Raw genomic sequence first — 14,148 nt, 5'->3', positions numbered from 1 at the left:
AAGTGCGGCGCGTTGGATTTTTTTAATGTTCTTCAGAAACTACCACTGCCGAACGTGAGAGTTTTCAGTAATACGAGTATCTTCAACTGGCTGACGTCCAGTTGATTACAGTAGCTGCTCAGTGCGATAGAGTCTGTTACGTCGGCGAAGGGTTAGTTGATACGAATTAAATTATAGGTGGTATCGCTGAAACTTTACATAAACATTTCAAAAGTATACGTCATGAAAACGGTAAAAAAATACATTAGCAGGCTATCAATTGTTGCGTAATATACATTAAATATCCAGCGTACGCATAGGTAGTCGGCGCGGGATTGGATGACCAGCGGGATCCGTACTCGCTAAGCGTTGAGATTTCCGAGGAATACAAAATAAGTAAACAACCTTCAATTGTTCGGATGATTTCCCAATTTCGACAGTAAAAGCATCGCAAATAGTGAATAATATTAGGAATGCTTCTACCTTTAACAACTCTAATTTTATTTATTAAGAGATACCTGCCGAACAGAGCATGCGCAGATACATAACAAAACTGCATAGTTGCTAGTTGCAATTTGAGAGAACCCTCGTGCGAGACCGCTTGCGAGATGAAGGTTTATTCGACAACATCGAGTGCGTAAAACTTCAAATGGTTTCTTAAGGATGCGGCACTCACTCCGGCTATCATTCACCATCAAATGTTGCGTAATTAAGAACGCATATCATAAATTGCACAAGTTTTGGTATTGGTGAGATCTACACATCTTATATTGTACAAGCGAAACGCATGACTTCGTGCGAGTCCAAAAACTATATCAACTGAACACGGCTTAAAAATTTGTTTTCTGTATCTAATTTGGAAGCAGAAACAAAATTAGGCTGAACTCGACGTCAGATTTCGCGCTCAGCTAACCTAGTTTGTTGACATCGCTGGCTTTCTCTAGTCCATGGCGACTTGCATTGTCCAGACTTGAAGAAATCCGTGCCCATTTTACCAGAATGAGATTTCAAACTAAATACGTCGTAGAACGAGATTGACCAACATAAAGAGATTGTGCGTTAATTTTGACCAGAACGCAAACCAAACCCTCAGGAAGAACTGAGATAAAGTATTTCGGTTTAAACCATACATAAATAAATTATCCACAAAACAGCCTTCTGTCAAAAAAACACCTCCGAGTTAGGGCTTCCGCCATATATGTTGAAGTAAATTGTACAGAACATCGCGACACACCTACTTAAGAAAAAAACTAGAATTAATTAGACTAAGTAAAAAGTGTTGAAAATTTTATTTGGTTATCAACCGCAAACCGGGAGATCCACATTTGTCGTGCGTCACATACTAATGCATAAATTCTGGCCAACATCCCTGATGAAATTTTAAAACAAGGAATTAATTAATACTGTGCTGAAAAAGATCTGCCATCGTATTTTCGACCCTTCTTATTACCATTCTGGTAAACATAATATCAGAACGCAATTGTGATCACAAGTAATTTTTTGGGGGGATTTTAAAAAATGAATCCACAGTATATAATGACCTCTCATCGTAAGCAAATATTATACCTAAAATCTTTCCAGCTACAATTAAAACGAGTAATTTCCAAGCATACAATACTGAATCGAATCAATCTCCATTTACCTGATCGTCTGAAAGGAGTTAAAAAGAGTGTTAAACTGTGGAGAGCTCAACAAGGCTACCTCACCCCAAGACATACAAAGGCACACTGATGGACCGAGCTCACAGGCTGTCACAGCACTCATTTTTAGTATCGATAACTGTACATGGCGAGCACGGACGCTGCAACCTGCGAATTATCTGCGGTATAGACATCAGAAAACCGCTGGAATAAAGCATTGAAATAAACATATTCAACTTGGTGCAGTCTTAACACAGTCGAAAACGTGTTATTGGTGCCGTGATAAACGTGTTATGGGTGCATGCTTAAACGTGTTATTGGTGCATGCTTAAACGTATTATTGGTGCAGTCATAAACGTGTTATTGGTGCAGTCATAAACGTGTTATTGGTGCAGTCATAAACGTGTTACAGGTGCAGTCATAAACGTGTTACTGGTGCAGTCATAAACGTGTTATTGGCGCAGTCATAAACGTGTTATTGGTGCAGTCATAAACGTGTTATTGGTGCAGTCATAAACGTGTTATTGGTGCAGTCATAAACGTGTTATTGGTGCAGGCATAAATGTTATTGGAGCCGTGATAAACGTGTTATTGGTTCCGTGATAAACGTATCATTGTTATCAATCTATATACCTACTGATTGCGCGATAACGCAAAAATTTGCTGAGATGAAATTTTCGAGCATGCGATTGCAAAACGTCAAAAGGGGACTGAAAATATGAAAAATTTTTAGGAAACAAGAATGCAATTGAGTAATAATGGACGAAAAATGTATTATTTTAGAAATAAATATAAAATTTGCCCTTGAAATTGATGAAACTTTGGCAAGTTGTATGTGAGAGATCTACAAAACTAGGTATTAATATTTAAGGATATGAAATGCTAGTAAAGAAAGGGTATTAATTACACTAAATATTGACAGTAGGGTTTCACTAAGATCATCAAATCATGTCATAGGCTTCTTTAATCAAAACAACTATGCTTTAACTTGAATTATTCTTGTGCAAGCAGCGCAGTTATCTCTCTTAGCCGCTCGTTAGTGTGAATTTCGCAGAGTTTAAAATTAATAACAACGTAATAAATTACGCGTAAAAATGAATGCCCAGAATATTAATGCCCAGAATGATGTTGAAATGTCGAATGAAAATGTTGAATGCTCAGAAAATTCTTAGTCAACAGATTTTCATTAGTAAAATTGAACAGCAAAATTATAAAGCAATGATTTTAATTTTATAGCTTTCAAAATGTATAATAATAATAATAATAGCGGTTTCAGCGTTATTAGGCCGTAGGCCTGTCGCCGATTCTTAACGTCGCAGAACATTCACAGCATTTTGCGGTCTCGAACTCGCAACTAACTGCTACAATTCTGCTGTGCTCAACCGCCCGGCCTCCTCGCCGATTCTGACCAGAAACTGGCGCACAGAGCTGGGATCGAACCCGCACCTCTCTGCGCCAATCTTGGTTCTCTGAATTTTATCCACTGGGCCACCCTGCCCATAGGTTTATTTCCAAAGGAACGACAATGGAAATGATATTAAAATAAACAACAAGTATCTAACAATAATAAACATACAAGTATTTCTCGAAAATACCCGGATAGTATCTTGTGCTATTTTTCGTTCCAAAGATTATAAACGTGAAACGAATACAGAAATGACTTTGAAAATTCCATTTTACTTGTTGCCTAAGATCATATTTCTAATTCAATTAATGATAAACGCAGGAGCATGGCGAGGAACTGCTAGCCCCTGCCTCCACGGCAGCCGCCGCTCGACTGCTGGAGCCAACCTCAGTCGCACCGGCGGTCACCCACACATGCCGCCCCAGGAGGGTGAGTTAAATCAATCTCGAGCGATTTGCTTTTAATTATACAAGATGTTTACATCTAAAATATTACAAATAAACAATATGATGCCATACATGTTGTATAATATTGGAAATTGTGGCTGAAATTGTAACCGAAGTTCCATTAATTTCGATGATGGTTTCAGACACTGAATGACGACCGATTTCTGCATGCAATGTATATTCTTTAGTAATAGTTGGAATTCAAAATGTTTAGCAAATAATCTAAACTTCACTCTGCCATGAGAATCGCTGCGCAGGCTAATGCGCAGGCACTATCACTCCCAGTCTGGATTTTCATTGACTCAAATAAAATTCATCTTTTTTACGTAAGCAAATCTGTCATCGATAGTGAGCGACAACAATTTGAGTCTGTGTTTCTCATTTGAAGAAGGACTTCATTTATCTACATGTATAATTAACCGTTGTGAACAACTAATAAAATTTGTACTCTAATTTGTAAATTAATTCCAATTTGTACTCTAATTTGTAAATGAATTCCAATTTGTACTCTAATTCTACTAAATTGTATCTAAAAAAAGACGTCGCTAGTACTAAGCGACAAACAAGGACGGTTCCGTGTGGTGGTTGCCAAATCGCGCCCTAACCTGGGCATCGCCATAGAGGGCGGCGCTGACACCAAGCAGAGCATCCCGCGCGTCATCAACATCGCCGGCAACGGCGCCGTGTTCGAGGCGGGCGGCATCAGAGTCGGCCAACTCATACTTGCCGTCGATGACCAGAATTTGGAAGGTAAATTTTGGATTGTAGAGATTTAAATTTCGTTGATTATTCTGTTTCGTGAAGCTACGAAAGGTTGCAAAAACACAGTTTTTTACAACTTTCAAATATTTTTCATGAATATTCCACGATATATTTACGAAAAACTTGTTTTAGCGCATCCAAGTGTAAATTATGTCAAATTTAGCCGCATCACGGTGAAAATCATGTCAAATTCAGCCGCATCCAATTGTATATCATGTCAAGTTTGGCCGCATCCACGTGAAAATCATTTCAAATTTAGCCGCATCACGGTGAAAATCATGTCAAATTGACTTGACGTATCACATTGTAATGTGAACTTAATTTCAGGGAAGTCGCACGAGGAGGCGGCTAGACTGATTTCTTCGTGCTGGCTTAGCCGCTCCAGACCAGAGATGGAATTTCTGATGATGGATCGCAAGCCTTCACCATCCGACCTTAGAAAATCATCCGCGCCAATCATTCAGAGCTAATCCAATTGTCGGATTTATTCAGCAACGTCCTTCGAGAAAATCCTTGCACAAATCAATGGTTACTACCATAAATCCAATCTACCCGACAAGTTCATCCATCAAGCACAAACATTCCTAGAACAAGTCAGAGAAAATTCATCATTTACCGAGCATGTGATGGAGTAGTTTGGCGATTACCGTCAGATTCATGTCCACTGGCGTCCCAGAATAATGCACTAAATTTGAGTGCGTTCGTTGACAACCTATAAATGGTACGCATCAAGATCATATGACGAATTGAACGCCCGACTGTGAGTGCTACGTAGGGAAATATGCATCGACGAAACACAATGAAGGAGTATGAATTACAGTGAACGTGAACAATATCTGAACATTGATAATGTAAAAAAAGGACTGCTGCAAGCGAACTTTCCCATACAAATAGTGATGATTTTTGTGTTTAAGACGCTTCGACCCAGATGATTAAAATGAATATTACTTTATATCACAAAAAATGGTCAAGTTTTGAGTCGGGCAAAACTGATCTCGTCGAAGCACACGGAGCGAAACTGTGGCCTTAGGTTTTTTTCGACGCAAACGTGTCACAGTTGATAGCAAAGAAGAGATTCAGGTTGGAAAGTGAAACTGAACTTAGAGTAGTTCCCCACACATGTTAAAACATTTTTTCGGAGAGAAGAAAAAAACTTATGACGATGCTGAAATAATCAATTGATGAAGAATAAAGTCGTTGAACACGAAAAGGTCTTAATAAAATAGAACTGCAGCCGCAGCCCACAAAAAAGAACTTGAACCACTGCCGTTTACGGGGAGCAGAGTTCCTGAGCGAATTTAGCCAAATTTTCATGGTGCATAAAAATTGCCTGATTCAATTTTGTATCAAATGAGTTTTAATTGAAATGTAGCTAGTCGAAAAGTTCGACGAACTAAATAACGCATGAACTCACGTAATAAATAATAGTTTCATTACTTAGGATAAATACCGTGATCGGGACACATTAAGTGTTGTAGGTTTTTATGTTAGTATGAAGATAGTTTTATAACTTCAAGCGCACACAAATACACTTAGGTTCTGAGTGTGAGATGGCCAAATAGTGCTCGGTGGAAATAAACCGAGTCTGAGACAATATTGCGCCAAAAATATTTCCTTAACTTGTTAGGTGAATAACGGATACTTAGTAATTGACCACGCTACTGTGGAAGCATGATCGTTATCTGCGCTGGAAATAGGTATTTTATCTTCTCTAAATGGTTGTACGAAGTTCTGCTGCTGCTGATATTTGCTGCTGCTATAATTGAGGCTCAAGACGTGGTCAAGTCGACCATTTGACTCTCAGTGTCCAGAGATTTGAGGTTGCTGAGAACAAAGAGAAGGTAGGAAAAATGAACTGGTTTGTCGGTGTGCAAACAGTGAATCCGTAGGCAATTGTAAAATATGTCTGCACTGATTTCCAAAAAGTTTCACTCACAAACAGCAAAATGGCAGTGAAAGTGTTGAATGATGAGATGCAAACACTTTGCATTCCTAAACTAATTCTGAAAATACTATTAGTAAATTAGTGGAGAGATGGATGGTGAACTTGACCACGTCTAAGAGCTTGAACTCGTCGCATTGCACGCGCCTTTTCGCTTCTCGTTCGCACTCTATGTGGTTAAACTGGAAAGCATTAACCCTTTCACACGCAACGATCCCGGTCGTGATATTCGCTCTTCTGTAACACAACAACTTCTTTAGAAAACAAAATATGCCCGCTTCTATTAATCACAAACTTTACAGGCAAATACCAGCGTAATGTTAATCCCGAAATAGCAGCAGCGTAAATCAAATGTTTGACTAGGTATCTATAATTCTGGGCGCTGAAGGTAAAATGTATAATATGAAACGGAGGTTTTCGAAAAAAGTACAGCGCTGAACGTCGCTGTGGCATTTCTTCCGATTTATTGATAATAATTGGCTAATGAGTAACATGATATTCCTGAATCAATGGTAATATAGCAGGCCACTTAGTTGAAGAGAATTCATAAATATTGCATCAGCTTATATGAGATCACGAAGTTGGCGTCAAGCATGTACAGTGGTTTCCACTACAGTGCGAATTAAATTAGGAAATTCGGATTATTTGAGAAAAAAGCGGACGAATACATTAAGCTCAAATTTTACATCAAGCTTTCCATTGCGAATTGAATAACTTGAGTGTCGGAATATTAGAAAGCAATACCGGCTGCATGAACTTCTTAGGGCCTCTATATAACTTCGCATAGTATAAATTCGGACGTAAGCATTAATCACCTCAATTGATCGAGTATAGAGATGAACTATTTACCTGAGGATCACAAATTGACGATCAAGAAAAGGATCGTTACAAGAAGCTGTGCTAAATCCTGAATATGATCATCGAGTGATGATAATGACGACGAAATGATCAGCGCCTTATTTACACTGTAGCAAACAATGTTTCTTTATTACGTCTAGTTGAATAGATAACAAGTTGGCATTGTTTTTAGTGAAGACTATCTGGCACCTCATTCCTATATTTCTAGTTCTCAAAGCGATCACTTCTAGCGAGATATTTTCCTAATGTTTTCTACACGTCAGAGGCAGTATTTTTTACATAGACTAGAATAATCTTTCACACCAAGATGTCGACACAAGGGTTCCCAATATTACATTAAATTCATTGACTTAGAAATGAATGAATTAAGAAGGAGTTCGAACAAAAGGACCGAACTTTATAACTTAACCTTCTTTAGTGTTATTGATATAATTTCCGTAGGAAGGATAAAGAAATGCAGGTAGTTGTTCCCATTGTCAGGATGTCATGGATCAAGAAGACGTGGTACATCGTGGGACTAATAAATTCACAAGTAAAAGTTAATGAATAATAATTCACAGTTAAACAAAAGTGTTGGTGTGTTTCGCGTAACAAAACAAATTGGCAGTGATGACAGAGGTTATTGATATGGTTAGAATAAGTTGCATGGACTTTGATCAATGTCAAAAACTGATAATTTGTGATATTAATTTCATTTATTGCTTCTTGAATTATAACGATATTTTAGAGAAAAATCGACTCCAAGAATTTCTTAAACCATCAATACAACTAATAATCAAATAATATAGTTGACGATTGCAGTTATAATTAAATTTCAGATTTAAGGCCCTTCTATCAGGTGAAGTTTATTATCTAATTATATTATTATTAGTTCATTATCAAGAGTCGGTCATAACGCGTTAATTTTACTTCAGACTATCATTCTAGGTTTTCATTAGCTAAGGAGTTTTCAGCCATTTTCAAACTAAAAAATTGTGTGGTATCATCTTAATTCAATACACAATGAGAAGGAATTTTTTTACGGAGAAGATGGTAAACTCTTTTTTTTTCATAATGCAGAGTCGATTTTAGGGAAAAAAATGAATATGCTAGTCATATACGCCTCTTAATGGGAACGGAATGTAATTTTATAACGTAAAACAATTTGTTTTCATTATTATTTGAGAAATGGAGAACTGCTTACCTTGTCTCTGCGCCATCAGCTCGTGAGTCAAGCCTGAAAAATAATTGAATACTTTCAATCAAAATAATTCAAACACAGGAGTAATTTTTTAGCATGATAAAATGAATTCCGAGTATCAAAACGAATAAGTTCAACCTTCCGGTACTCGATTCCAAATCTAAAAGGAATAGGTTCAACCTTCCCGCTCCTGTCTCATAATTTAGAAGGAATAGGTTTAACCTTCCCGCTCCTGTCTCATAATTTAGAAGGAATAGGTTTAACCTCCCTTCTCCTGTCTCATAATTTAGAAGGAATAGGTTTAACCTCCCTTCTCCTGTCTCATAATTCAGAGGTCAAATGAGATAGGGTGCATTAACCATGTCTTGAAGCTATATTATCACAGATATTTTATCAGATCTTGTATTGATGTTAGGAACTAAAGCCTGTTGTGCAATACACAATAATATCGGGAAACATCTTCACTGGTAGAAATTCAGTTTAGATTTCAGAAGGATATTGTTACTGTTTCATAAAAAATCTGATGAAATTATGATGTCATGACAACATTGAAATTCCTATATTTCACTTATGAAATTACAACATAGTGTAGTAGATGAAATTACAGTACTAATCTAATGAAAATTTAAACATAGGATCAGAAATAGGTACGAAAAGCAATCGAGTTTACCAAACAAATAAAAATGAATTCTTGCTCATAAATTTCAAGGGAATAATGAAAATCTGATTGAATGAATAGAAAATTATTTTGAAAACGTAGTAATAATCTTTTGATTTTAAGAAATAGTTCACTTATGTTTTGATATCCCCAAATTACCGCGGATTAACAGCCAACGTTAATAAATAGCAATTAAAGCAAAACTCCTTCGTACAAACCTAACTGCTATTTCAATACGAAACAATTTATTTTCCCCAGCCAAACACAATCCGGAAAAAGAATGCGAAATGGAGAGATGACTTGATGAGACTGACGCTTAGACGCATTTAAGAGCAACATTGACACGTGTCTTAATAGTTACTAACACGCATTCCCAGTGAAAATTTAGACGCGGCAGCTTCTGATATGGATTACCAGAAGCTGGGGCGACTCTAAATTTTGTTAGGGTTATTACCTATGCCTATACGTGGGGTATATCGTTATACCCGCGCCAAAAGTGCGTAAGAAATGTAGCTTACCTGCTGTATAACACCGTCTTGTTGATTATTGTATAGCCTAATATAAATTTGTACGTTATTACTTATACAAAGCGAAGTATATCAAGAATAATAGAGGCAGGGTTTTTGGTCCCTGACACGACTTATTGCTGTTGTTGTTGCTGTGAGAACGATTATCTTGCCAGTAAAGGCGTTCATCGGAGCACTCTTTTTAATGCCCTTGAATTACTTTTAAATGAATTCAGGTTGCAACTTAGTACCGTAGTCTTAAATAATTTTTCATCCATCTTAGCAATTTTAACATGGTAATTAAATATATTCTGAATATGGTAGAGTTTATGAAGGAAGACGGTCAATAGATAGAGAATATTTAGCGTGATCGTGCAGTAGAATTTTCCAGTGGATCCATGATTGCCAAGAAAATAGGCGTGCTCCCCAAAAGAAAAATGTGACTGACTTCACCTAAAAATTGCGTATTAACGAGGAGCGGTATTCCGTTCCTAATAAATTTACTCACCAAGCTTGGTTGCGTGAATCTTGCTGATGATCACGGGCTGAGGAAGGTTTGATGAAGAGCAAGATAAACTGTACTCTGAAATTAAATAAAAATATTAATAATATAAAGATACAAAACAATTCTGAAGATCATCGTCAAAACACAAGCAAATAAACAACACAGAGGCAGATAATTTAGCTACAACTAATTAGATGGCGCATAAAATAAATAAACAACAAAAAGAAAAAATGTAAAGTAAATCTCTTAGATGCCATAAACGAGATAAAAAAGAGCTGGCAAAAAATCATGAAAACCCCCGTTATCAATCAATAACGAGCACATCAAATTCATAGCGTTGAAATTCAGCAGGTCAATGTGAAAATGGAACGTAAAATATAATTCAACACAAAGTGATATCAGTACAAACCAACTAAAGGTACCTGCAAATTTTTAAATAATTGAGTTTCATGTGCTATGAAAATACCTCGCATTGATGCCTAACATTCTTCCCGGCATGGAAATCTCGCAGTTATCCTGGCATGGCCTGCGACGTCGCTGAGATGAAACGCTTCGATCGCAATCAAGAAAAGAAGCACAAATAAATCGAAGGTACACGATGTACACTGGGGCTTAGTTTGTGCAGTTATCACTGTCAAAATTTAAATTATCATTTGTAGGAAATTCTAGATTATTTCACACTATAAATTGTTTTCCGTATTTACCAAAACTTCCAACCGCTTGTTATTGTGGGTTAAAATGTTCCAGCACTTCGAGTTGACAAAAAAAGTGACGAATATGATTGCTAGTTTTGTAACATTGTTTCAAAACAACTAACACAAACTGCTTTCAAGATTGGCACACGCATGGGGACACGTAGTATAAGTCACAGAATCACTGCGAGCTATATGGAAAAGATGATTTTTTCATTAGATGGAACGCCCAACACTGAAGAAGAGAAACGTCTGATTCAGTTGCTCCGACAGCCAGAAGGATTTTTTGGAGCAAAGATTCGGGTAATTCAAGGACATTACTGAGAGCCGCCAAAGAACTGGATGCAGGAGGCTCAGATGCACCACTCGTGTGGCCTGATGCTCCCAAAGGAGTTGACGATGATGTGAAGTGTTGTGCAGTCTCAGAATGCAAATCCTGAATAGAAGGATAAAATTGACTCGCATTTTTCAACTTGCTAATATCTTCCTCTGTAATGGACGGGTAAAGGGTATTCCTGCTTTTGGAAGGTGTATCAGTTTTTGCTTTTAGACTAGTAGGCATGAGTAAGGCTGGCGTTACCAAACTCGTAGTTGCGTTTTCGACTGCAGGTCCAGTCAAACGAGAAGATATTGAAACGGGAGAATTTGAAGTGATTCGTGAATCAGTAGGGAGGCTAGTAATGGGTGTGATTTCCATAGTTTCAAGGCTGCTGTCACAAGTAGCCTGGAACGCAGTCCTGTTGTCTCCGGTGTTGAAAGCTATCGCTCTGCTAGACCGTGTCATGTTAGTTTTCGTTCGAACAGCATCCGTTGGACAGGGATTTGGGTCAGTAAGCACAGCAGTGTGTTTATGAGATTCTAGTGAATGGTAATTCTCTTCAAATGCCGCCGCTTCACGAAGGTTTGGGTAAAGACCGACGGCCTCATAACGGTTACAACTGTTGTCTTGAGCAAGAAGAATTTGGTCTAGATTGCGTTTTTGACGAGAACTTGACAGGAACTTCGGCCACTGTGGAGAGGAAAGCGAAAACCCAAAGGTTGTTTTTGCCTTGCCGGCTCCTGGTTGATCAGAAACAATTGGCAAGACTCGAGTTTTGGCGATGTTGTTGGCAGCGATGCTGGCCTGCTGCTGTGTCAGTAATTGCTCCCACAACTTAGCCTGAGAAAAAAATGAAGCAGCTAATATATTTTTTAATTAACTTTACAGTATGTGTTATACCTGATAAAAAAATTGCAATTTTTAATATCAACAGCCTACATCTGACTTCTTTCCTGAGACCTACAAAACCGACAGAGAAGCTCTAGCAGTAATCACTTCTTTATAATGAAACCCACGCATTTTTTCGTTACAAAATGCCGTACCCAAAATTATTTTCGCAAAACCAAATTACACATGTAAATACTAAAAAAAATGAAACACATATTTTAGCAGGAACCTTTTATACGATATAGTCTCATTGTAAGCCCGCACCTTATTGCACCACGTAGAGAGTGCGTGGTGCACCGTAAGTTGCAACGTATCATCACGAAGAGCTGGGTTACTGCAGGCTGACGTGATGGTGCGTACTAATGAACACGACCTACGCTGCGCTGTACCAGACGCACTTGTCACCAGGGAGGTGCTGTCGTAAGGCCGCCCTGACACGTCTTGAAGCTGAAATTAATAAATAAATTTGTATGATTTTTAAAATTGGATTATAAGATAGACATCTGTATACCACCAACCATCGAGGACACAAGTTTGTTCTTGATTTATGTTCAAAGGAGTTCATAAAATTATGAATTTTTCATTCAAGAGAATAATTTTCTGAGAAATTATCTCAAAATAAATAATTAACACAAATAATTTAATGCCCGAAACCATCTAGTAGTTATAAATTAAAGGTCGAAGCCCACTTCACTAGGACTAAATATTACATCTTAGAGAAGAGCAAATGACGTCTTATCTCGCTGAACGCACCTCGAGAGTACAAGTCTTAACGACTTGCTGCAGCCACAAAGAAGGATTGCAATTGCTAACATTCGTCCAAGAACAGGAAGCATTATTTGCTGGGTCGGGAAGAGGTGTTGCCGCGTTTAATGTAGTACAGCCGACGTCATTCTTGGGGAATCTGTCGAAGCAGCTGGGATCTGATCGTGGATCATTGAGGCGCATACACTGAGAGGCGTTGTCCTTTGAAAAATTATTCACTTTTCCAGTGTTCTTGGGGATGAGAAGAGGAGGGTTCAGCTGATGCACTGCAGAACGCAATGAAACTAAAAGAACTAAAGTATCCATTTCAAGAGCGTCATAAGCTTCAATGGAGGGTGAGTTTGGGAGACGAAAATAATTCTGTGACTTGGCCTGAATTGAGTAACTATTATTTACGTTCCCCGCCAAGTTTTTATGGCTATTTTCATCAGTAGACATTCTCTGAACTCCGGTATCAGGCCGTTCAGTTGTTTTTGTATTGGCTGGATATTTCATATCGTAATCAAGGTTTGGTTCATTAGATTTGAGATCAACAGACACCAGGTTCCAGAGAAACTTGGGAATGCAGTTCCTCACGGCGCCTATTAAAGGACCAAGGGCATAAGCCGTTTGCTCATCATACCGAACTACTAGCGGAAACCCAAAGTAGAGATGCTGAAGTAGAAGACCAAACTGATCAACAGCCAGTAGATCACACAGTTCCCGAATTGATAAAACCTCGTCCAAAGGCACAGCATTCGTGGCGCCATTTACATCGTTGAAAAACATGTTTTCATTTCGGTTGTTATCGAAGTGCTGTATGGTTGGAGGTAGATGTTCCGGCTCAAACTTATCAGATTCAACGCCTGTTCCCGATGATTGTAAATTAATTTTGTTATTAGTAAATGAAGAGTCTTCACTATTGCCTGTATTCCCATCATTCACAATTCTATTTGAGACTTGCACATTTTTTGTGTCGTTTGGATAGTCTGATGCGGCATCCAGTTGCATCTTCATGTTAAAATCTTCGTTAATCGCTTCTATGTCAGACGCACAATCAACATGTGGGCAGTTCTCTAATATATTTGAGTTGTCTCTTGAAACACTTCGGTCTCCAGTGACGTCTTTGAAACAAATTTTTGCCCCTCGGCTGTCATTCGAATCAGTTTTTGTACTAATGAAGGTATTGAAATGATCCTCTAGGTCACTATCAACCTTTATACCAGATCTTCTTTCGTTAGAAATCTTTACTAGATTCATTCCGTCTTCTGAACAGCTTTTTGATAAACTGTTTCTGCTATTGCTTGATTTTAAGACATCACCACATTTATCTTGACCACCACGATAATTTCTACATTCATCTGGGTCATCAAGAACTCCTTCGTCCTGTAATGTTTGAGGAGAATGTGGCACAAAACCAATGACTTCTACGAGTCTCGCTCCAGCCGCGGCCATGAGCCATACATGGGCGGTATGAAGACGTTGCCAGATCGCAGAGCACGCCACCAAAACCGGCAGGCCTCGAGCAGTGTCTGCAGTACAGGTTATATTTACATACATACAGTGTACATACAGTATTACAGTGAAAATTTTTATTTTAAGGTTTACTAATTCTAGGAGCATG

General features: G+C 38.1%; 2 protein-coding genes across 2 annotated transcripts in view; one reads left to right on the top strand and one right to left on the bottom strand.

The window, feature by feature from the left end:
• LOC108670176 overlaps positions 1–9,562 on the top strand; it is a 130,585-nt gene extending 121,023 nt beyond the window's left edge. The window contains exons 12-14 of the mRNA XM_018157636.2: positions 3,346–3,453; positions 4,010–4,220; positions 4,560–9,562. Of these exons, the coding sequence (XP_018013125.2) occupies positions 3,346–3,453; positions 4,010–4,220; positions 4,560–4,702 (462 nt within the window). The 3' untranslated portion in view covers positions 4,703–9,562. The remainder of the gene's footprint in view (positions 1–3,345; positions 3,454–4,009; positions 4,221–4,559) is intronic.
• The window catches only part of LOC108670186, a 41,643-nt gene that overhangs the window by 16,227 nt on the left and 11,268 nt on the right, over positions 1–14,148 (bottom strand). Inside the window, exons 7-11 of the mRNA XM_018157652.2 lie at positions 12,534–14,056; positions 12,045–12,227; positions 10,348–11,732; positions 9,885–9,959; positions 8,216–8,248 (exon numbers count right to left, since the gene is read on the bottom strand). Of these exons, the coding sequence (XP_018013141.1) occupies positions 10,755–11,732; positions 12,045–12,227; positions 12,534–14,056 (2,684 nt within the window). The 3' untranslated portion in view covers positions 8,216–8,248; positions 9,885–9,959; positions 10,348–10,754. The remainder of the gene's footprint in view (positions 1–8,215; positions 8,249–9,884; positions 9,960–10,347; positions 11,733–12,044; positions 12,228–12,533; positions 14,057–14,148) is intronic.

The sequence above is a fragment of the Hyalella azteca genome, unplaced genomic scaffold (assembly GCF_000764305.2).
Source record: "Hyalella azteca isolate HAZT.00-mixed unplaced genomic scaffold, Hazt_2.0.2 contig6160, whole genome shotgun sequence".
Classification (NCBI taxonomy): domain Eukaryota; kingdom Metazoa; phylum Arthropoda; class Malacostraca; order Amphipoda; family Hyalellidae; genus Hyalella; species Hyalella azteca.
Note: the sequence above shows the minus strand (reverse complement) of the source record. Positions and strands in the feature narration are given on the sequence as shown.